Raw genomic sequence first — 24,325 nt, forward strand, 5'->3', positions numbered from 1 at the left:
GTTTCCTCTCAGTTGGGAGAAGAATTAGGCCACTGGGGCAGCTCATTTTTATGAAGGCAACCGTACCATGGGCCAAAGGCATCAGAAGTTTTTTTCCCAAGAGACTTGGTGCTGGGGTGTGATTCAGCTGGTTGGTATTTCCCCCTCTCAGCATCTGTTTATTTGCTTTGCCACCAAGGCTGCTACAGCGTTTGTTCGTGTGAGAAACGGATGGTGCAAAGCACCCTGCCGGTGGGAGGAGGCGTGTGCGGTGGGAAAACAGGGCTGGGAGAAAGGCCAAGGGCTTGAGTAACCTTTCTGAGGTGTCTTTCCATCACAAGAGTTGGTTGTGGTGGAGGTGTGAGTTCGGTGATGGCAGAAGCCGTGGGTCTGACCCGATGCTCTCATTCTTTCCGCAGTGGGGAAGCCTCACAAGTGCAACTACTGCGGCCGGAGCTACAAGCAGCGCAGTTCTCTGGAGGAGCACAAGGAACGCTGCCACAACTATCTGCAGAATGTCAGTCTGGAGGCTGCTGGGCAGGTCATGAGTCACCATGGTGGGTGCAAGCCGCCTCCGGAGCTCCCTTGGGCTGGGAGCAGCTCGTGCGCGGTTTTTTCCCATCTCTTTTTCTTCCTTCCTTTTGTCTTTGAGGTTGCTTACACTCAGAGAGGCAGGAGAAGAATGGATGGGCTAAGAGCCTCTCTCTGTCCAGTTTATTAACAGCTCTATTTGTGCTTATTTTGTTTAAGGCAGTATTTCACTTTTTAGTATGTGTGCATATAGAGACATGAAAATAAAGCCAAGTCACCCATTCAAAATTACCCAAAAAGTCATATCATAAAATCATAGAATGGTTTGGGTTGGAATGGTCCTTGAAAACCCTTCAGTTCCACCCCTGCCATGGACAGGGACATCTCCCACTATCCCAGGTTGCTCCAAGCCCCTTCCAACCTGGCCTTGGACACTCCCAGGGATGGGGCAGCCACAGCTTCTCTGGGAAACCTGTGCCAGGGCCTCCCCACCCTCCCAGGGAGTAATTCCTTCTCAATATCCCATCTATCCCTGCCCTCTGGAAGTGGGAAACCATTCTCCTGTCCCTCCATCCTTGTCCCAAGTCCCTCTCCAGCTCTCCTGGAGCTCCTTTAGGCACTGGAAGGGCTCTAAGGTCTCCCTGGAGCTTCTCTTCTCCAGGTAAACACCCCCAGCTGTCCCAGCCTGGCTCCAGAGCAGAGGCTCCAGCCCCTGGAGCATCTCCAAGGCTTCCTCAGGACTCGCTCCAGCAGCTTCATGTCCTTTTTATCTTGGGAGTCGAAGCCATGTATAAAATGTATGATTCTTTTCCCCTTCCTTTCTGATAGTGAGTGATAATTAGAAGAGATAAGGATGGCAGAGGTATTCAGAAATCATTATTTCTTCCCTCTGTAATATTATCTTATCCCTCCAAAAAAAGGGAGGGATGGATGTAAAAATCTCTAGAGCAGAATGGAATTCAGTAGTGTTGTAGAAAGTGACTAAAACAAGAAAAAAATGTTTGTATGCATTTACATTTGCTAGTATTAATATGTTAACTAACACTGCATGTGTTAATATACATAAGGACAGAAGATTGCCAAAAAGATTATTGAAAGCAAGAAATGTCAAACTCTGCGAGTATTTTTTCAGAAATTTCTGGAGCTATTAGTATGGATAATGAGCATAATGTCTCAGACTGCAGGGTTGAAGGCTTATCTGTAGCACTAAATGCTAAATGGTAGCTGTCCAAAAATGGTTATAATTTTATTCAAAATTAGTGTCTCACAAACTCTTCTGAATCTGAACTTCTTTTGACTTTTCAAAGTTGTCTTTAGATGTTTGGTACTTGAAGTCTTTAATTTTTTTTACTATTCAGAAAATATAAAAATGGTATGTTTTCCATTTGATTAAAAATTACCATATACCTACAAATACCAAAAAAGTTAGGTTGTGGGTAAATGAAAAGGCAAAAAAATACTTCCACTTTTTTTTTCTTTTTTTTTTTTTTTCCATTTTGCTTATCATGATTGAGTGGAGTCATACGGCTTCATCTGGAAATTATTTCTGTAAAATCATTTTTAAAAACCTAAAATGCAAGCGGAAATAAAATCTATTCATAGGCTATATTTTGGTGACAGAAATCTCCAAAATTTTTAAATAGTACTTTCCCATGACCAATTTGAGCCTCTAAAGGCACATAAGACAGTTTTAGTACACATTGCCAAAATATTCATACAGCTCTGTTAAGTAATTGCTCTCTTTGTAGACACCCTGGAGACTAAAGTCAACATTTAAAATGTCATGGATGTTTTAAAGATATTGAAGTGATGATGTGCTTGAGGTGGCTTTTTTCTGATAAAAATCAGTGAAAAGGCAGATTTCAGAGCTTTGTCCTTTGGAGGTACCTGTTGTGGGCTTGGTCAGTTAGGCAGGAGATGAACCACTGGATTGATTCCAACCAAAATACACACTCCTCGAGCCTGTCTTGTTAACCAGGGAGGGATGCCTTCAGTCAGCCTTTCTCAGGGAGTAACAGGAGGCTGCCCACAGCTGTGGCAGCCAGGGTGTTTGAGATCCTGTTGTGGAGGAGCTTCCCCAATGCTGCTCAATGTCTGGGTTTATAAGATGGCTGTTTTTTAAAATTATGAATTAAAATAATTAGAATTTCTGAGGAAATCTAAAACTTTTTCTAAGCTGTGTGATGCTATGACAAGAAGGGTAAGTCCTTAACCTTTTCTGCCCAAAGAAGCTGCAGTGATTGACCTTGCATTGATTTTTCTACCACCTGAAGTTAAACCAGTGCAAATCCCATGTGGACAGTTCTTTTATTTACAGCTTGACTGACTTTGCTTGGGCTTAAAATAGAAGTGTTCACACAACCACTTCACTTCTCTCAACAAAATTAGCTTAAAGCAGCACTTTGAATTCAGCTAGTGCCTCTTTCTCCTCCGGGCAAATATGTCTGTGCCTCCCCTGGTGAATGTTTAAGGGGATGTTTGATCCACTGTCTTCATTTAGTTGTTTAGTGAGGGCACAGCGAGGACAGGCAGCAACAGGGAGCTCCAGATTCAGCTGGGGCTCGAAATAAATCTCAGCTCACATCCCCCCATCACTCACACCTCTGAAGCTCGTTGTGAGGGTCATGAGCACCAACCTGTAGAGGTCTGCAGCAAAGTCCTTTTTCCTGGGACTGTAAAGACACCAGGGGAGAGTACAAAAATGATCACTCAGCTTAATGTTAGGCCTTACAATAACCCTGAAAAAATTGTAGTGATTTCCTTGTCTCTCATGTCACACATGGAAATTATATTCCTGAGGATGACTAAGAGTATGTTTTGGAGAATTTTATTTTGCATCCCACTGAGGCTGAGCTTTCCTGGCTCTCTTTACAAATACTTATTTTGTACTTTCTGGGCATTTTGAAGCCTTGGAGTGCATTTTGGTGTGACTCCTGCTCACAACTTCACCATTGCACACAGAATAGGGAGATGTGGGATTTTCTTATCCCTACCAGCATCCTGCTCCTCCTGCTTTAACAACACCAGCACTGGCCAACACTAAGCATTGATCCAAATTATTTCTGCAGGGACTAATTGTTCCAGAAAACTGGAAGCAGCCCCTAGAGGGTTTGGATTTTTTTCAAGCATTGTGCTCAAGCCCTTCAGTTTATAGGCATGCCACGGACATCTACTTTGGTGCTTTCAATTATCTCTGTCTTGCAGATGGCTAGATCACCTGACTGAAGCCACAGGGGGAAGCAAGAGAGGAGAAAGAAGGGGGGCTAGTTTTGGGGAGTGAGTAGGAATGTACAAATCTCTGGGTCATGTTCCATCCTCTTGCAGGGTGCCAGTTGCTGCCCCTCCTTGTGTTCCTGTTCCCTGCTCAGCAGGACAGATGCTGCAAGAGAGATCTCATGATTTTGTTGTTGAAAGTTTTCAGCTAAGCAATGCTGGCTCTGGAAGGAGAAATTGGTCTGCAGTCTCCTAGCTAGCAGTGTATTGGAGGTGACAAAAGGGACAGTCCCTGAATGCCAAGAACACAACTTTGCAGGAAAGAACAGGGAGAAATGTTGAAGGCTAAGCTATGGTTTACACCCAGTTATCTCTTCTTCTCCACTGCCATAAAGCCAAAAGTCCAGAGAAATTCTTCCAGGGGAATGGAGAAGGGTGCTCTTTTCAGGAGAAGGAGAAAGAAGCCTAGCCCTAGGCTGTGTGAGGCTCAAAGGCCAGCTCCACATAAAACACACAATGGCCTTGTGTCTTTCCCTCTTACATAGTTGCTTAAAACATCGTTAAAATGCTGGTCCCACAGGACACTTCCCACCAGGGTCCATGGGAATATTTCCTGTCATTTCTCTGCACACACACACTTCTTTTAAATAGCAATATTGTGAGCCTCAGAAAGGAAATTGAGGTTGATGGAGTAATACTAATTTATACCAGCTGAGACTTAGCCCAGTGTCTGGTGTCTGCACACAAAATATTTATCAGCAAAACACAAAAATTATACACTGGGTAATTTTTTTACTTCTCTTTTTTCCCCCCTATTCTTTCCTTGCTGGTACAGCATAAACTTTTTTAATAGTTCATGTGGTTTCTTACAAATTAAGAAGTAAAAAGTTATTCACTATGATTGAAAAAACAATGTCTTCAGGAAAAGAAAGACTCTTCTGTAGACTATCCAAGTTTATGAATTGAGAGTTTAAGCTTTGAAACAACACTTTGTATAACTGCAATTGAGTATTGTCAGTGTCAGAGGTGGTGAACTCTTCCATGGGCAAGCCCTGATAGCTGATGAAGAACATCCCTGAACAGAAACATACTCAAGTGTGGGCTTTCCCTGAGCTGGAAGTTTGATTTTTAGAATAAAAAAATCTTCCTGAGCTGAGACTGTAAATGCTCAGCATAAAATGAGTTGCTGTATCTGAGCTAGTTATATCCTGTCAGCTGTTCTTTGGTTGCTCTCACTACCAAGGTAATGAAGTAGGATGTATTACAACAAAAAAGGAATTGCATTTACTGCTGAGTAAATGTGTATGCAAGCTTCTACTACAGAGCAGCTGATTGTTGAGAACTGGTAGTTGTGTGTGATCAGTTTGCTTTTCCCCTTTCTTCTTTTGTTTTTTTCCTTTAAAAAATGGAGGCTGGGCTATGTGTCCTTTATTTGTCTGTTTTTTTAATTGAAATGAAAAATAATATATCTAGAATTGTCAATGTGATATTTAACTTTCTGGGTTTCTGAAATGTGACATCTCATCTCTTTGGTCCAGTTCTGCTTGCTGTTTAAATGGTTTCAGAAACTAGACTATTTCCTTCTTTCCCTTCTCCCAGGAAATCTGCATAACAAAACAAACTCTGGTAACGTATTTCTATCATAACACAAATATTGGTGTGATTCAGTGATTCTGTTGCAAAAGAGAAGTGCCCTGGATTATAGACTTAGGTTCTGAGGTGGGGAAAAGTACCTTCAGCATGAAGGAGGGAAAAGAAAATGCTTTTATTGTTGATGATTTTAGTTTTCAAATGAGTCCAAGCAGGATTTTTGCCTGACTTAGAGAAGAGCAGATGTCTTTTTTAGCACTATTCATTTTTCATGGAAGAAAGGTTTCAAATTATGTGTAGGAAATTTTACACACATATGCCCAGCAGCAGAATTATTTAATTATTACTTAATTGTTATAAGACCATACAAATGTCACTGCATTTGGGGCTTATTCAGATGGCTGTTAAAGTAATCTGGGGCTTTGAACTGGTTCAGGATGCCTTGAGCAGGTGCTCCTAGGAGGGACTGAGCACCTCCCTAGTACCACACCACTAGCCTTGTGCGTCCTCTGCACTAAGGGCTGGAAATCCTTGAAGTGGCAGCCAGGTGGGCTCAGCCCATGGCAGTCACATCCCGGGATTCACAGCAGGTGTGTGTGCCTGAGCATGCATCCACGGAGCTTGGGTAAGCCAAAAAGGACAGTCAGGTGCCAGTTGCCAGTGAAAATAAGCAGCCATCATCTTTCCTTTCTTCCCAAATCTCCTTGGTAAATACCTGGTGCAGAATGCTCCTGACCAAGCACGGTATTTAATTAACCTTAAAGCTTTCCCCTTAGCTGTTAAAGTGTTCCAGGCCTCCCAGTCTGCACTGGGCATTAATTAGGTCACTTGAACACTGCATCCCATTTTGTTGCAACATTAGATTCGTTTCATATTTATGCTTTTTTCCCCTCCCTTTCAGTGATGCCAGCAGGACTGCCTTGTAAATGAGAAACCATTGTGTTTCTCAGGGGGAGCATCCTGTACAAATAAAAAAGCAGCAGAGTAAATCATTTTACAGCATATGGTAGATTCTAAGCCTCAAAGTACTCGGCTTTCCATAGCAGCAGAGGCACAAATGGAATCAAATGAATAAATTGCCATGTTTTCTTATTATGGATGTCTGAATTGAGAAGTTCACCTGAGCAGATACTCTGTTTTGTATTTAAATTGCCTGGTATTTGCTCTTCCTTACTAGAAAGAAGGCAGAGACAAGGCTTTTATCACCCCATTTCTCGTATATTATGTGCTAGCAAACAGCTGTGTTTAGGAGCAGGGGGGTGATTATTCCATGTCAGGATCCTGAAGGCAGTGCAGTTACATGGGAGGAAAGTGGGCTGGTGGTGTTCATTTATGGCACTGTCTGGGAGAAGGTGTCTGTGACACAAAAGGCTGCCATGGTGAGAGACTGGAGGAGGGCTGGCAGAACATGAGGGTGCCAGTCCTTCTCTGCCACCTCTGCAATACCCAGCACTTCTCTGGGAGCCTGATCTCAGACACAGAATGCAATGGGTTCCTCTCAGTTTACAAACTGTAGGAGCTCTGTGCCAGATCACCCCAGCTTCTGTTTTCCTGCCATCCATTCTTTATACCCCAACCATCCCTTTAACACATGGCCTGGTGGCTGATCCCTCTCATGTTTTTCTTGCTGCTTTCTGAGGATGAATGCAGGATAATTAGGCCTGGTATTAAACTCATAGCAGCAGAGCAGAGCTACACACTTGGTATATATTGCAAATGACTGGGACTCTCCAGGCCTGATCCAGAGTCTGGTACCACTGATTGTAAGAGGGTGATTATAAGAAGATGCTCAACAAAACCAAAGTACTCTGTAGGTGCTTAAGAATGGCTGTATCAGCAAGTGGCATAAAAACCTGTGCTCACTACTCTGGTTAGAAGCCTATGCAATTCCTACATTTTAGCTTTAGCACCTTATTCCCTAAACCAAAAAAAATATCAAGAGTAAAATGAGTAAAGACAGAAGAAGTTACTGATTTTTTGTTTTTGTCTCAAATACAGTGTATGAGCATTCCCCTTGATGTAGTTAGTGCAGGAATGCTCCCTGCTGATCCCTGATCCCTGATGATGTGAAGTAAGATGCAGAAAACCTCTGTTTGCAGACTGTTAGATCTGTGCTTGAGGGGATAAAATATTAATCAAAAAATAGGTAGTTTCTGTGTCTGATTCTGAAGGGAATTTCCATGTGATGTTAATCTTGTAATTCCAGTACAGTGTGTGTTGATTTTACAGTCTCATTACAGTGTGAAGAGAGGAAATATGCTTTAGGAAACTGATCCTTCATTTGAGAACCCTTTGTCTTAGGGAGCACACAGCCAGGCCCAGCAAATACAACCCATCAATGCCTTGTGTGATTTTTAATCATTGAGATTGGTGCAAAAAGGTAATGAGTAATTATGCTGTATGGTAAGTGTGAAGGGAATACACAAAGAATGATAACTAAAGAGTTACATCGGTGACAGGTGATCATATTGAAGAGAGAAAAACACAAAATGTCACCTACAAAGTGAGTTTTCAAAAGTGTCCTCTCCTCACAGGTGATCTTGAGTGTCCAGAACAAAATTTTATAAATGCTTGAAGTTGGATTTCTGCTAAATAAGATGTTCCTGAGGAGAGATGTTTTGTGAATGTGACTCTGCTTCCAGGTGTTGCTGTCTTGATGCCCAGAGTGTTCTCACACCTTGCTTTATGTTGTGCTGCACCTTTTGCTCAGTCAGCAGGGCTCAGATGATTTGTGTTGTCTGTGAAGTGTATCAGACCTGTCTGATACCATTTTTTGCTTTTATGCAGTACCTGCTCTGGAAGATTGTAAGGAACAAGAGCCTGTGATGGACAACAATATTTCTGTGGTGCCTTTTGAGAGACCTGCTGTTATAGAGAAGCTGACAAGCAACATGGGAAAGCGTAAAAGCTCCACCCCACAGAAGTTTGTGGGTAAGATGGAAATGAGTCTTTTATTCTTTTTAGTGCATGGGTGTTGGTTATGTGCTATTTGTAATAGCCAGAAGAACTAGGGGAAAAGTAACACTCTCACAACTTGGTTCTGATACAACAATGGAGGTGGCTAAATCACAGCAAGAAATCATGATCATTACTGAATTCATTTTACTAGTCCAGAGAATTCAAAAGTGAAGTCCACTGTCATGAAAATGCCTTACAAAACCCTGAGCTTTTTACTTAATGCAGTTTTGTTTGTGGTTTTTTAAAAACTTCTCTCTAGCCCTTTTGAGATTTAGACTTGTCATCTTCCCTCTCCTTGCTCCAGAAAAAAACAAAAACAAAAACAAGCTAAGACTGTCATATAATTATCTGTCTCCATATGTGTTAAAAAAAACAAACAACAAGTATCTCAAGACTTCTAATTTGTATTAAATTCCTGACATTTGGCAACAACTGGTCTGATAATACTGGCATGAGGAAGTAAATCACATCCCTTGTGTTGGAAGAAGTTCTTGTTCTGAGTGCAGCACTTTGCACACAATAAACTTATTAATGCATGAATATGAAACAGCATTGGGTGGCTTTTGGTTACTAGATTTAGAATTCTAGGTCAAGAATTCATATTTTGCTTTTTGTGCTGACATATTAAAATTATTCAGCTTCTAACAGATGACAGTATGGAGAATTTTACTTGGTTTGAGCTGTAACTTAAAGCCTCTTTTTACTGCTGCTGAAACTTTGCTATGCAAAATTTCTTAGGAGGGAAGCTGGAGCAGAGAACTGTTTGGAGTGTCAGGCTCTGAAGTCACATAATAGGACTTTTCCACCTCACTCTCTGGAAGGGCAGTCACACAGAGCTTAAGGGTGTCTCTGTGCAAACACAGGACACTTACAGAGAGGATCAGAGTGCTATAAGCAATTAGCACAGCCATTTAGAAAAGTTGTTGCCCCTCAGCTAAATGCAGATTCAGATGGATTTGTTAAATCACCCCTGAAGGTGGCTGGAAGTTACATGGTTTGGAGTAGCAGGGGGCCAGCAGTGTGCAGCAGCTCACCTGGGGGGACTGACACACTGACCTGGCTGCTCTTGGTCAGCTGAGCATTCCCAAAAATCAGTGCAGAGCCAGGGTTAGGCCAGCAATGATCCATCCCACATGGGGAACCCTGGGAGACATCAGAATTTCTATGTTGTTACATTTTTAGACCAGAAAGGTGAATTTACTTGTCCACTCATGCACCATTGACCATATGTTGTTGTGTAAATTTACTGATTGGAAATTTTTGCCTGAGAGATGCTGTATCACGTTGTTATTCTCCTCAGCAGGTTATACTACTTTGTTGTTAAATAAATCCATTTTTTTAATAAGTGTAACATATCACTATCCATGTGTAGGGAAAAAAGTACCCCCTTTCATATTTAGCATATCTTAGTGGCATCACAGTGTTTAGATTGAATAACAGCAGTCTTCACTTGGCTGCCTTTCTTTTTTTTTTATTTTCCTTCTCCCCTCTACCATGACCTCACTTTTCTTCCTCTTTTCTCCCCAATTAAATATCGTTCAGCTCTGTCAGGAAGAGTGTGTAATGGTTCTGTTGCTTGCAGGAAATTTTTCAGTGCATACTGCAAGCGTGGCACCTGTCCAAAACAACTTAATGGTGTTTATGAGAAGGTCATGTAAGCATAAGCTAAAACCTCTGCATGCTGCATCTATCAATGCTTTACTGCTCTTTCTGATCAGCAATCTCCAAGGGACAGTGGTTATGGACCACAGTCTCTCCTATGGCTGAATTTTCAGGAGGAAAGGAAGCAGCATCCAGCAAATAGAATGAATTCAATTCATATTGGTTATATATCTGCTCTTGAGGTTCTAGTCCTCCCAATCCAGCTGAACTAGTGGAGGCAGAAAGCACAGTTTGTGATGTGCAGGAGTGTGAGCACTTCTTTTTGCTTCTTGGTCAATGAGGGAGAGGCAGACGCCAGTTAAATTAAGAGCAGCCGTCTTCAGGCCGGTCATGTGAAGCACATTCACATATTTTCAGTTGGAATTGGGAGCTTACTCTCAGAATGTCACCGAGGTTAAGAAGTGGCAGGATGCAAGAGGAGACATTTATGTGCCTTACGATAAGACCACGGTTGTTAGGGTAAGAATTAAAAATACACGGGCGTCTCAGAACAGATGAAGATCAGCCGGCTGCCAAATTACAGTCAGCTTCTGGTTAATGGGGGTCAGGGAGAAGCTTCCCCAGGGAGAAATGCTGGAATGGCTTTCTCCAAGGTTTCTTGTAGCTTTCTCCCAAGGGTCCAGCACTGCAGCTGCTTTAGATGCTTTATGAGATGGACTACAGGTATCACAGGACAGCTGTGTCTGTGTGCTTTGATCTCGATTCAAATACCTGTTTGGGGGTTTATTTGAATGTCATATGGCCAGAGGGGAGAATGTTTTTTCTTCTACTTCACTAATGTAGGGCAAAGATAAATAGACTTTGAGCACAGTTTAAATGAAAATTCAGAATGATTGGTCTGATTAGCTGATTTTAAGTATAGAATTGGCTAAAGAGGAATTTAATTTGGAAACCACATTGTACTGGACTGTTTATTGGTTACTTCTGAGCTCTGTGTTTTACGCCCTCTCCTTCCCATGTTATCATTTATTTTACTTTTTTATGTCACACTCCATTTCTCAGGCTCTGACATCTTTGGAACTGGTTCATAATTAAAGGAATAAATAATTCAGGTCACTGGCAATTTACAGCTTTCTTTGCTGTCTGTGCTGGAGTAACTAAACATGGATGATGAAAGGAATCAAAATAAGGTTTGCATCATTTATCCAAGTAGCCCATAAAGGATGGGTAGTATTTCTTGATCTATAAAGCCTACAAAGGACTGACAGTGTGTTTGGCAGCTGGATCAGACCCTCAAGTCCATTTCTTTATCCAAACACAAGAATGACACAGCTGGCCAGAGGTTACGGACACCAGTGGACTAAAGGCACGCTTGTCTCCTGGAGCTGTCCTTCAGTCCCCTTTGTCCCCACTGCACTGTTTCATGGGAGGCTGGAGCCACATCCAGTTGGAGAGCTGTCCATCCTGTCTGTGGCAGCACAGCCATCACAGACTGCCAGAGCACAGCAAAACACTGCAAAGAGGATGTTTGATGGCAAGAATCATGCACAGGTCATGTTAGATTCCCAGGAGCATCGTTGAGTACACACCACAGGTACACAAACGTGGTGTGCTGTCCAGCCATGTGAACAGTATTGCTGAAGAGAGTAGGAATATTCATGTACTCCACTTTAGATTTACTTTTGATTACCTTGATAATCAGGGCTAAGTTCCCCAGCAGAAGTGAGGCATGATCTCTAAGGACAGCATGGTTGTTCTCCATGCATCACTTTAGAATAAGTCACACTAAGTGGAATGAATTATTATAGTCAAAAATAAAATGCTGAGTGATAGCTGTGTTGAAATGTACTAATGCAATTTGGAAGAGATTTAGGATTACAGTTCTGTTTCTTATAGTGGTTTATACACATTGTGTTCCAAGCAATTTTGGCAAAAGGTGATAGAAGAAGCTTCTTGAGTAATTTAATTCTTGAGTAGCCAAACCACTTGTAAGTAATGACTTCTTGAATTTATTAACTTATGCTACTGAAAAAAAGTCTGGTTTTATGTAGCAAGGAAGTGAAGTAGCAAAGACAATGAAAACCACCCAAAATTATTTATCAGACTTCATAAAATCAGCTTGAAAAGTTAGCTGTCAACAACTAGCTAATTGCATGTGTGAACACATAGAAGCATGTGTATCTTGTATCATATACATACAACCTTTTCTGTTTAAAAAGAAGTTATTCCATGAGCTTTGCCTGTCCTGACACTCCCAAGCCATCACTGGAAAAGCAGTGCTGCTGAGCTGAGCCCTGCTGTAAGCAGCGGTCAATTTGTTCACCTCCAAGGAGAGCTGTCATGCATAACATGGTACCCTGTGACTGCCATGATGAACCAGCATGTGCTTCTGGTTTTGCACATCTGTCATGCCATTGATGTGAAAAGGTTACAAGGATGTGAGTTAGGATTCACACTGATGAATAAGCCAGCTTCAGCATCATTATGTATGAATTTATCCTGTGTCAATGAAAGGTGCTTTTGCCTTTTACCAAGTGAAACTAAGCTATACATGTTGTTTCTCTATTTGTTTTCTTGCCTAAATAGACACTGGGAAGGGAGGGGTGTGTGTATGTCTTTTTTCTCAGTCCAAAAAGGATAGAATCTTTATTTTTTTGAAGGAGAAAAGCTGCAAAGAACAGCCTCCAAAGCTCCTGTAAATGGCTTCATTCTTCATTCTTGGCCACGTGCTCTCATTTAGCATTTGGGTTTTTTTCTGCTGGTTAAAGGATTTACAAATTGTGGCTCTAAATGTGCCACCATAATAAGCCCCATGTACCTGTTGTTTAGGTTTCTGACTGTGCAGCCCTGTTCTAAGGCAGGTGTGAGGCACCTCAGATTGTGGAGGACATGTGAAAAGGTCCCCTGAATTTTGGGGAGAGTATTTCTAATGGTATACTTCATCAGAACTTCAGTGGCCTCAATATTTCAGTCCATTATCTACCAGTTAACATGTGTTTCCTAACTTGAAGCGTGGGGCTCAGTCAGGCCCAGTTGAAGATTTTGAATTGCTCTGGAAGTTGCTGCAGCCACATGTTTCACCTGGAATAAATTAAAAAAAAAAAAAAAAAAAAAAGCAAGCTTTTGGTGAGGTTACTGTTTTACTTATCTCAGGACAGGAACTTTATAGGAGGTCAGTAATAATAAATTCAAAGGAGGTTAACTTTAGACTGTGGAATAATTTCACCCCAAGTCAGGGGGTTGCTGTCCCTCCCCACTCCTTTGGCAATGACTTGCAGTGGTTATGTTGATTTGGCTCATGCATTTGCTTTTATCTCTTAGGTGAAAAGTTCATGAGATTTGGCTATCCAGATATCCCCTTTGATATGAACATAAGCTATGAGAAGGAGGCTGAGCTGATGCAGTCTCACATGATGGACCAAGCCATCACCAATGCAATCACCTACCTTGGAGCTGAGGCACTTCACCCCCTGATGCAGCACACACCGAGCACAATTGCAGAGGTGGCCCCGGTCATCAGCTCAGCTTACGCTCAGGTCTATCATCCCAGCAGGATAGAGAGGCCCATCAGCAGGGAAACAGCCGACAGCCACGAGAACAACATGGATGGCCCCATCTCCCTCATCAGACCAAAGAGTCGAATCCAGGATAGAGAGGGCTCCCCCAGCAATAGCTGCCTGGATTCTACTGACTCAGACAGCAGCCACGACGACCGCCAGTCCTACCCAGGAAACGCTGCCTTAACCCCCAAGATAAAGCCAAACCCGGCTTATGTGAAGGAGGAGGCCAAGCCTTTGGATGTCACAAAAGCTTCTAAGGGCTCTTTCAAGGATATGTACAAGGTGATCAACGGAGAAGGGGAGCAGATTAGGGCTTTCAAGTGCGAGCACTGTCGCGTCCTCTTCCTGGACCATGTCATGTACACCATCCACATGGGCTGCCACGGCTACCGGGACCCGCTGGAGTGCAACATCTGTGGCTACCGCAGCCAGGACCGCTATGAGTTCTCGTCGCACATAGTCCGGGGGGAGCACACATTCCGCTAGGCCTTCTCATCCAAAGGGGACTCCTATGAAGTACAAGAACTGCACATGAAGAAATACTGCACTTACAATCCCACTTTTCCTCAGACATTGAGACGCCTATTTTGTTGTTGTTGCTGTTGTTGTTGTTGCTGTTGTTTAATTATTATTATTATTAACCTTATTTTTTGTGGACCCAACCTCATTCGCTCTGCCCAGCGCTAAGAATGGAAGGAAGGAAGGGAATGGATGAAAGAGGGGTTTGTTGTGGCCGTGGGTTTTTGGGGAGTGACCCGCCTTGCTTGCTGTGGGAATTGGAAGGCAGTCTGTGTCTGTCTCAGTCACTTGTACACCGCGTCCTCTTTTGGGTTATCGCTCAACCATGCCAGGTGCTTTCAAGTCCCAACAAGATGCCACTCATTTGCAATTTCACAGGAATAGGTAGAAACATTTCAGAGGAGAGCCTTTTTCTAATGTGAAGATATAGTGTGAGCTTTCAGTGGCTGGAGGAAAGGGAGGGAATTTGTTCTGCAGAATGAACAATTATTTTTAAAGCAAAACTGGTAGGGAGTTAGGAGCATGAATCAAAGTCAATATTCGTTTCAAAACTACCTTCAAGGGTGAGCTGTTTTCCTGGGTTCAGTGTGTATTGCCCCTCTAGAATGTAAATAAATGAAAAAAACAAAAAAAGCAATTTATGTCTTAACACTGTACCACATTACGGCAGTTTAGTTTCATAAGTCTGAGGGCCTTCTGTGATAAGTTTGAGGCTTTGTGTTTTTATTTTCCTTAACTTATGAAGCACCTTTTTTTTAGAATTGTTGATATTCTGTTACTCCATGCTATGTGTTGTCTCACTGGCTTCTTAGAGACCCTTGGGAGCCTTATTTCTTTAGTTGCACCCTAAGTTTTAAGAAAGAGCATTTAGAAATAACATTTAAACTTGCTTCTAGGACAATAAGGGGCCTAGGAGCAGATAAGAGTCTGTAGTTTACTCAAGAGGTTCTGCTGCTCTTCTGAAATACTTTTGGGTTAAAATTATGGATTTAAAAATGACAAAAGTACTAGTAGCAAAGTGTTCTTTAAATATAGTTATATATAGATATATAATTATGTAAATACTTTCTCATTCTACTATCACAGTGTTAACCTCTTGGCAACAGCCTAAACTAAGACTTGCAGCTGGGAAAGCTTTAGGAGCCAGAACCTTGGCCAACATTAATTCTTTTGGCTCCATTGAATTTAATGGAACTGTCCCAACTACTTCAGCTACATCAGGATCTGAACCTTGACTGTTTTTTTCTCTTGTTGACTTCTTACTTGCTAATTTGCTGAACCACTGATTTCCTTTTGTTTGTGTGTCATCAGTCCTGCTTAACTTAGGGGTGAAAGTATTAGCAGGTTTTGCTGGGTAGCCTTGGCTCCCGGTGAGCACAGACGCCCTGCAAACCAGCAGGTCACATACAACCTCCCCTACTTCTTCAGAAAGGGATAAGTGGAGATGTAGGTGCTGTGTATTGATTTGGACTTGAAGATTTCATTTTTATTCCTAATTTATTAATTTCCCTGTAGGGAAAGCAAATGGAGAAACACACTCCAGAGAGAGTGCTTGACCTCCAGATTGGACAAAAAAACAAGTCCACTGTTCTGTTTTGTTTCCTTTCTTTCTCTCCCAGTAAATAACAAAGCCAGCAAGTTGCATCAGTAAAAACTGGGCTTAAACCTACGGGACAGATTGCCATTGAAACCCAACTGTTTGTACCAATCACAATTGAAATGTTGTTGTTTGGCAACAAGAGCACAGCTTGAGAATGGAAAGATCTGGATGGGTTTAACCCCCTCCGCACGCATGGTCTCCATGCGTTGGGGAGACCTTTTCCAAAGGATAAAGTTACTAAAGTATAAAAGAGAGAGCAAGATCAGGCCATTATGAATTCCCATCTGCTCCCTCCAATCTGTGCACTTGATGCATATGCCAGTTTGCTGTTCGTTTTGAGGGTACTGGGGTTTTTTTTTTCTTCTTCTCTTCCTAGACCTGGAGCATTTGAAAGTAGGAGCTGAGTGGTATTGATTGAAATCTTTTTATGGTGACATTCTTGGCAGCTAGAACCTGTGTTTAGAAAGAATACAGTAGATCATGGCCAGATTACCTGATGACTGCTTCCCAGCACTGCAATGCTATTAAGTAGGAGCTGGTAAAGTCTTGCAGTAGCCTATTAATTATAATACAATATGGAGAGAAATGTCATCTTGTGTAATGTGAGACCTATCAAGGCTGGGAATATGCAGGCTTTGGAGAGACAGATTTAAAGATCTATTCCCAACATTGTTCTTAATGTCATTGGGTTCCTCCCCCTCCTTTCTTCACCCTAACATAGAGGAAACTGGGGCAAATGAACCATTCTCATTGTCTTGTGCATGGTGCAGTCAAAAGAGTTTGTGCAGGAGAAAAGCAGGGAGGTGCTGGAGGGCATCGCTTTTATTCTGTGTTCTCTGCAGTTAGGGAGGTGGGCTTTGTGTCAGGAGGTGCCTGGAAATTCAGAAAAGAAAAAAGTGGTTGTGATTTGCTGAGGCAGGAAAGGTCTTTTAAGAACAAAGTGGAAAGGGAAAAGTTCTTGGGCCTTGAGGGTTGCTGGGCTTGCCTGGGCCTCCAGAAAAACACATGCCCAAGACAGAGAGAAAGGTTGCTGGCAAATCCTTTCAGTCTCTGGGGGAACCACTCTGCTCTCCCCTCTGTGGTCAGTGAAAGAGCATGGGGCTGTGGTTTCTTGGAATAGCTAGCACTAGGGGAAAAGTGTTTAAAATTTCTGCCTTTGTTTGGGAAAGCACCAGAATACGGGAAAGGTAGAGAATCTCTTGTGTATCCACAAATCAGTTGGCTGCAATTACATCTGCAGTTCCTTAGTGTGCACTTTGGTTCACTGATGACTCACTGGTATCTCTGCTAGGGTGTATTCTGGACATGTTTAAAGGATCACAAGGGGAGGCCCACTGGTTTTGGACCTGGCTTCAGTAAAGTCCAGCTTCTTGATCTAACAGCAGCAGGTGACATCTGCATGTCGTGGTGTCACGGGCACAGGGAACTGGGGAGGCACTGGGGACTTATCTTGGAGAAACTGCATTTTCTGGAGAGGAAGAAACTTGAGGAGTCACATTAGTTTTTTATTATCAATGTCCTTTTCTAAACAGTCACTGAAAAATTTCATCCTAGACTTAGGAAAAGAGGAAAGATTAAATTCTAGTTCAAATTTTGAACAAAATTTTGAATTAACATTTACTTTAGAATTCAATTCCTTCTGAAAATTTTTAGGGAGCTTTATGTAATGCAGTTTGCCCCTTCACAAAAGTGAGCAAAATGGGTCAGCAGAGATTTCTTTGGTTGTTTTTTCTTGCTCTCTGCAAGAATTGGATTTCTAAGAAAAGCTCTTGAGTTTTGTCAAGTTCATTAGTCATTCATAGTGTACTAGGAATTTCAGTAGCTAATCCTTGCCCTCCAAATCCGTTTGTTCTGAGTATTTGGTGCTGGAAATCGAACCTGGCTGATTTTTATTGGACTCCTTTGAAATTCTTGGAATCAGGTTTCTGGTTAGAAACGTGCATTTGCAAATTTAGAATTGGCTTCCTGTGAGCATTACCCATTTTCATTTAAAAATAAAGAAAAAAATCTGTGCACTCAGTTTAGAGGATTAAAAGACTATTAATTTAAAGAGAAGTGTGACTGCTTATTCTGCTCTTGGTGTTATCCATATCCTTGGAGCAAAGGGCATTATCTATATATCTGCAGTTATGACTGATGAATTTTACAGCCACCTCTCTTTGTAATCAGTTAGGAGTGCACATCAAAATATATCGCATTTTTCAGTAAAGCCTGCTCTTATACTCAGTAATTTATGGGATTAAAATAATTTTATTCTCCTTAAAAAGTGCTTTCATCTATGATGTGATGTGAAAGGTGTCTAGGCATTAACCTGTAGTGGTCTGTAGTAGAGAGGAAGATGTTTAAATGGGTTAATTGGTCTGATTTTTAGTGATACTGGTTTCTACAATGTGAGGAACTAGCCCACAAAGTAGTTGTGTTGGCCTAAGGTGAATAAATTTTCAATTGTCAGAGTTTCCAAATTTCTTTCTGTTTGCAAGGGCTTCCCTAAATTTGTGCTGTCAGGCAGGAGGTCAGTAATGAAACCCAACCCTTCAAAACTGGGCTTTCATGGGGCATTATTGCTGTTGCCCAGATCCTGGGCTAGTTTGTTCTAATTTGAAAGAAGCCAGACAACAGACACTCCTTCCTCCAGAAAGAAATTTTGGAGATAATTGCAGCAAAGGTGCTTTTTTTCAGCCAAGGGTAGGAGCTACAGTGATACAGTTCCTTCTCTGGATAAATTCCTTTCCTTAACTCTTGCTGTGCTTCATAATGTAATGAAGGGGGAGGAGGGAGGCTGCCAGAGTCACCTAAAGTCGCTGTGGGATTTTAGGAAAAGGGTGATGAAACTGGCTTTTCTGCTAGTAATTCACATCTTAGCTTGGCTTAATAGCATTTAAAAACAAAAATTGTTGGCCTGGGGCAGCTGGAGAGCTTGAGAAAGTATATTTATATATGTATGGTATTGTGTAGTAAGGTATATGCTTTATTGTATATGTGCCTTTTCCAAATGCATTTTGGGAGATCCTGATGTCGTTGGTGATATCCTACCAGACCCTTTCAGAATGCACAACAAAAACCAACCCAAAGGAAACATCCCTTCTGCTCTGCACCCTCCTTGGCAGCCTGACCAGGAGAGAGGACTCTGTGAGATTTCCTGCAGTCAGATAGCTTTTAGGAGTGGGAAGGGCTGACAATTTCCCAAGCCAGAGCTGGTGTGTAGCTGTCCCAGGAGCTGTCCCCTGGCCCTACAGAGAGCCAGGGAAACCTCTCCTGCTTTTTCCCTCTCAGTGCTTTAAGTACCCTTGGAGGTGGGCTTTTCTGTGCTTTAAAGTTCCCACTTACAGCTGGGAGCACACTTTAAAGCACTTGCTTTTTGCTTCAGCCTGGAAAAACAAATTTGGTGAGTCCTTTGGAAGTGGTTTGCAGGTTTGCCTGTCACGCTGCTGTCCCAGGAATTAGTGTAGAGACAAGAGAAGCTCATCAGTAGGAGGTGTTCAGGGGGTTCAGAAGCTGGAGCACTGCTGTGACAAGCACAATGCTGGCTCTGGGACTTTCCAGCAGGTTGGTGACCTGGTTTCAGGTGCAGTTGTTCCCCTGCAGGGCTGCAGAGCTGAGTGTGCCAGCACAGCCAAGGCAGGAGGGCCACCGTGGGCAAGGTAGCTGGGCCAGCAGGCTTTGGGCTGACCCTGAGCCCAGCAACAGCCCAGGGCCACCCCCTCAGCAGCACACAGCAGCCAAAGAGGGGTGGTGAGGGGAACACTTGGGCAGAAAAGAGCTAGTATTTGCTTCATAGTGAGTAGATTCCCTTTTATCCCATTGATGTGTTCTGAGATGCAAGCAAAGGAAAGCATCACTGGTTCCCAGTTTGGTTTCTAATTTGACCTCCTACAAGCCCACCTGACAGGGTGGGTTGTGTCCTTCTCCTGCCTGGCTCTGAAATGCCCAGAGGACAGGCAGGAGGAGGGGTGGGCTCAGGCTCTGCCATGCTGCATGCTTTACAGGCCAAGGAAACAATAAAAGGAGTCTCTTTAATTCACCTACCTTCCCAGCTGATCATGCAGATTCCCAGTTCCTGTTCACTTCCAGCCTTTGGAAAGTTGGCTATCAGTGTGCTCACTTGGGTCCTCATCTTTGAAGATAACTTCCTAAGCTATCTCCTTCTGTACAAAATTCTCATTTTCATCTTGGAGCTTAATTCATCAGTGGGCAGAAATGACCATTTCATAGTTGCGTATTTGTAGTAAAACTAATGGTTTTTTATAGTTGCAAAAAAAAAAAATACACCAACAAAAAACTGTGATATTTTGACTAGCAGTACGTGAAGTATTTCAACAGAGTGAATGGCAATGAAGTTAGTCAGATCATGTCTTGAGAGGGGCTGGTACCATGTGGACCCTTTTGGGAGGAAGGGAGCAGCCTGGCCCAAAGCTGTGGCCAGCGCCTCCTTCCCACTGCAGGTGTTGGTTTAGGTGACTGCACTGCAGCCCAGGAAAACATTTGAGCAGCATCAGCCTGGCTGGCTGTTCCATCCCTTTGGCTGGATCTGGAAGTGCACAGGAGCTTTGCAGCTGTATGTGGTCACTCCCATCCCCTGTGGGATGAGGGTGCAGCACAGCAGCTCTGGGCAGGCCGCGGTGCCAGCCTGGTTCCCTTATTCTGTGTAGCAGCCTTAATCCCCGTGTCCCTGCAGCCTGTGGTGTGTGCCACCAGGCTGGATCTAGGACAGGTGCCTCCTGCAAGGCATGGGGGGAGCACGGCTCCTTACGGGCACAGTTTGCAGTCAATTGGGCCGTTTAGTTTTACCTCAAGTGACATGGAGTAAGAAAAGCTTCTTGCAGGGGTGGAGGTCACTGAATCCCTACTATGCACTCACTGGGATTTGACATCACTTACTGGAAAAGGATATTCATTCCTGAACACACTGTAACAAGGGAAGGACTTTTTTTTGGGTTGTTTTTGTAGTCGTTCAGATTCTGAAACTGTGATCAATTATTTGATGAATTGTCAAGTGTCCTCAGAGCTTGAACACGTTCACTTCCTCACCATGTAGCAGTCTCCTCTGGCTTTCTGTGCTTTTCTCTTTCCCCCTTTTCCTTCTTGGAGCTTTAAGTCTGAGCCTGCTCTTATCTCCTGTAGCTTTGGGCTGTCTAGGGGTTTGGGGGGTTGGTTTTTGGGTTTTTTTTGTTCATTGGCTGTACAGTCTGTTTACATATTTTTGTACTCAAGTGTAGTTTTTTATTAAAAGCAGAAAAAAAAAAGATAGTTGATTTGAGAAAAAAAAATAATAAGGTACGTACTCTTTGTAACACTTTAAAAGATCTAGGGTACCTTTGAGATGACTCTACAGTAATGTAATTATAATACTGTATATTTGCCTTCCTTTTTAGTTGGTTTTATTTTCTAGTTGTTTTGTTTTGGTTTTTTTTTTCCTAAAATGTATATCTTTTTATGAGAAACTGGAAACTTTTAATGCAAATGTTTAGAAAGATTTAAAATTGTAAAGTAAAAAAAAAAAAAAAAAAAAAAAAGTCATATAATTTTTTTTTCCTGTTGGAAGAAAATGCTTTAAAAAAAGTTTTACTACTGTTGTATTCCAGGGTGGGGGTTACCAACCCCAAATTTGCTTCTTATGCTTCATTCTTGGATCCTGCTTTCTAAACGTGATTGTTGCAGACATGGATGATTTGCTTGTATTAATTCTAAAAACAAAAATCACCAAGATTTGGGTTATTTTTCTGTTCAAGTGCAATACTTACCCTGACATCTTATTAATGTACGGTGGTTTCTGTGTTCCTTCCTCAGTCCACACAAATCAGTGAAACAAAATGCTCTGCCCTAAATGCATTTAAAGATATGGTTCAAGTAAACTGATTGTGACTGACAAAAGATGAGAAACTGTAAATTAGGGCTAAAGCCCATAATTTACCTCCTGCTTGTTGTTGGCATTGAAACACATCCACATCCAGAATTACGGACATCCCTGTTCTTGACTCTTCCTTCCTCTTCTTTTCTAGTTGCAGCTTTTTTAAGAAAAGCACTTAATATTGATGTTTATTAAAAATGACAAAAAATAAAAAGATCTTTTGGTCTGATCCAAAACCCACTCAGTGGAGACTCCTGTTGACTTTGACGATGGATTTTGGATTAGGCCTAATCTCTTAGCTAGGGCAAAACTGCCATTTACTCTAGGGAGAGATTTGCCTGCGTGAGAATTACAGGACTCGTGTCCTTTATCTACCTGAGAGACCAGAAAAGCTTCTTTAGAGTTGTCCTTGTCTTATATAAGTTTAGATGGGACTTGTTTTACATATCATACATATTTATATATAGTGTATTTTTAATGCCTTCCCTCCCCCCTCAGTAGACTGAAGCCGCTATTCTGTAAATATGTATTTAGGTACGTAATTAAAAAAATAATAATAAAATCCCATCGAGATTTCTTGGAAAGGCAGTTACTGCGCATGCACAGTAGCCACTTTTGTCTTTTAAATTTGTATTTAAGAGATTTCTTTCTCATAATAACAAAGGCGAGGAGACTGTGTCCCCTTCTGATACATTGCCAAAATCGTTGCCCAGCCCCTGGTGTGTGAAGAAGAACACAGCGGGTGACTGTGACCCGCTGGGTCTCATTTATTGGGCCAAATTGCGGGGTCCTGCCGTGGGCAGCCCGGCTCCTGCTGCTCAGGGGGCTGCGCTGAGCAGGGGGACCCGGGCACGGAGCTGTGGCTGTGCCTGTGCTGGGCACGGAGCTCCGGCTGTGTCTGTGCCCACTGGGCGCGGAGCTCTGGCTGTGCCTGTGCCCACTGGGCACGGAGCTGCGGCTGTGCCTGTGCTGACCACAGAGCTCCGGCTGTCCCTGTGTCGGGCACGGAGATCCGGCCGTGCCTGTGCCCGCCGGGCACGGCATCTCCCCCGCCTGCTCCGGGGCTGCAGCCCCAGTGCTCCTCTCCTGATAGCAGCCGGGCCACTAACCTGGGAAACGAGCCCTTTGGTCTCCCAGGTTAAGGATTTTTAGTTCTGTCATAGATCTGCCGAGCTTCAATTGAGGAATCTTTTAAATTTAAAAAAAAAAAAAAAATTACAATGACATCAGAGTTTACTCGAAAAGCCAGTGAAGACACTGGGAATTGTCCCACTTCTTTATGTGTTCATTGGAAGGTGCTCTTATAAAAGGAGTTCAGAAACAATCCCTTTGACAGTGGTGCATGTGAGCAACCCTAATGTAAACCTGTATCCCCCTGCTGAAAGAGTTTTGCCGCTATAGACTGAACTATGGGACTTGTTGTTATTTTTATTTTCTTCTTAGCATACATGCATACATATGGTTGCACATCTGTATGTGTGTGCTCTGTACCTGTGTGAGTGTTGTACAGCCATGTGAGAGTGGGAGTCCGTGTGTGTGTGGGTGTGTGTGTGTGTATAAATAAAAGAAGCTGCAGAAACTTTGTAATACTTTGTGAAAAGGATTATATTATAAAGGTTTGTACTGTCTTGAGTGCACAGCTACTGGAATAAATGTAGGGAATCTCAGGAACAAGCATATACTTTGTCCAAGAATTATTTCTTCTCAGAAGTGTAAGTGCAGTTTTTAATTCTGTATATTATTTAATATTTTACCAATAAAAATAAACTTCTGACACGAAAGGGTTTTCCATTCAAGCTTTCTGGACACATTGGTGTATGCATACACTTTTCTTTCTTGCAGCAGGAAACACGTGGTGGTTTGACACCTCCCAGGAATTGCATTTCTACCTGCTCAAAAATCCTGTTAATTAGAGACTGAGTTGGGGTTCTGAGCAGGGGTTATGAGAGGGGGGAGTTGAGCACAGATCTGCTTTCAATATTCATTGGAGCTGAAGAAATGCCTTCCATCAGCTTCAGCATCAGTGAGAGAAGTGTCCACGAGGGTCCTACTGTGTCAAATGGTGGCATCAGTCACCTGCCAATCTCTCTGCTGTGTTTTTGATATGAATTAGTGGCCTCAGATTTTTCTGGAAACACTTGGACTGCACACACATTTCCTTTGAACCCTTCCCTCAGTGTGGGTTTTTGGCTGAGTTCCCTCTGTCGTATCCAGAGGTGATGTTCCCAGTAGGGGTTTGTTGGGTATTTCACATTGCCCAGCTTGTCCTTCTTTTCATAATCCAGCTATCAGCCTGGTAGCATTCACAGTACAAACTCTTCAGAATAAAAGGAAGATCTCATGGAGCTTCGTAAATTGTTTGTTGTTTGTTTTACAAAACTCTTGTAAATTCTTGGTTAAAGATTAACCAGGCTCTCCCCATAATAAAAGTGTTCATCATTCACATGAGAATGGAAATTCCTTAAGATATCATCTGAATAAAAGTTAATCTTCTTCTAAGTCATGTTTGATGTATGTTGTCTCCAAGGAATGCTTCTGTTCAGTGAGCAGAATTTCTTAATTCCTTTCATGCAGGATTGTTGGATTACTGATTTTGCTTAAAAAAAACCCCTCAAAATTCAGCTAATGGGACAGATCTTTAGTGCATGGAGCAGAAATCCCATTGTGCCATTGTAGGACAGAAATGACTGGCTTGATGGACTCAGGGCCCTGCCCCAAAACTTACTGGAGATAGTGATGTTCTTTTCATCGACTTCAGCTATGGGTCTGAGATGATCAGGGCAGAGCTCACAGGCACAAATTAAATGACTTTATAATCCTTAGGACTGCTGAGTCATTTTCAGGGGTGGTGGCCTCACATTATTAAGGAAGAGGCTCATGGAAATCTCCTGCCAGCATGGTGTTGTGCCTGTGTCTGGGCAGGAG

At 42.5% G+C, this 24,325-nt stretch overlaps 1 protein-coding gene across 3 annotated transcripts in view; it reads left to right on the top strand.

Annotated features, from left to right (window-relative positions):
* Positions 1 to 23,176, top strand: part of IKZF2 (IKAROS family zinc finger 2) — a 117,472-nt gene extending 94,296 nt beyond the window's left edge. For all 3 annotated transcript variants that reach the window (XM_033064936.1, XM_033064935.1, XM_033064937.1), the window contains 3 exons: positions 399 to 536; positions 8,101 to 8,244; positions 13,195 to 23,176. In XM_033064936.1, the coding sequence (XP_032920827.1) occupies positions 399 to 536; positions 8,101 to 8,244; positions 13,195 to 13,919 (1,007 nt within the window). In that variant the 3' untranslated portion in view covers positions 13,920 to 23,176. The remainder of the gene's footprint in view (positions 1 to 398; positions 537 to 8,100; positions 8,245 to 13,194) is intronic.
* Positions 23,177 to 24,325: the final 1,149 nt, after the last annotated feature.

This window comes from Catharus ustulatus, chromosome 7 (assembly GCF_009819885.2).
Source record: "Catharus ustulatus isolate bCatUst1 chromosome 7, bCatUst1.pri.v2, whole genome shotgun sequence".
NCBI lineage: Eukaryota > Metazoa > Chordata > Aves > Passeriformes > Turdidae > Catharus > Catharus ustulatus.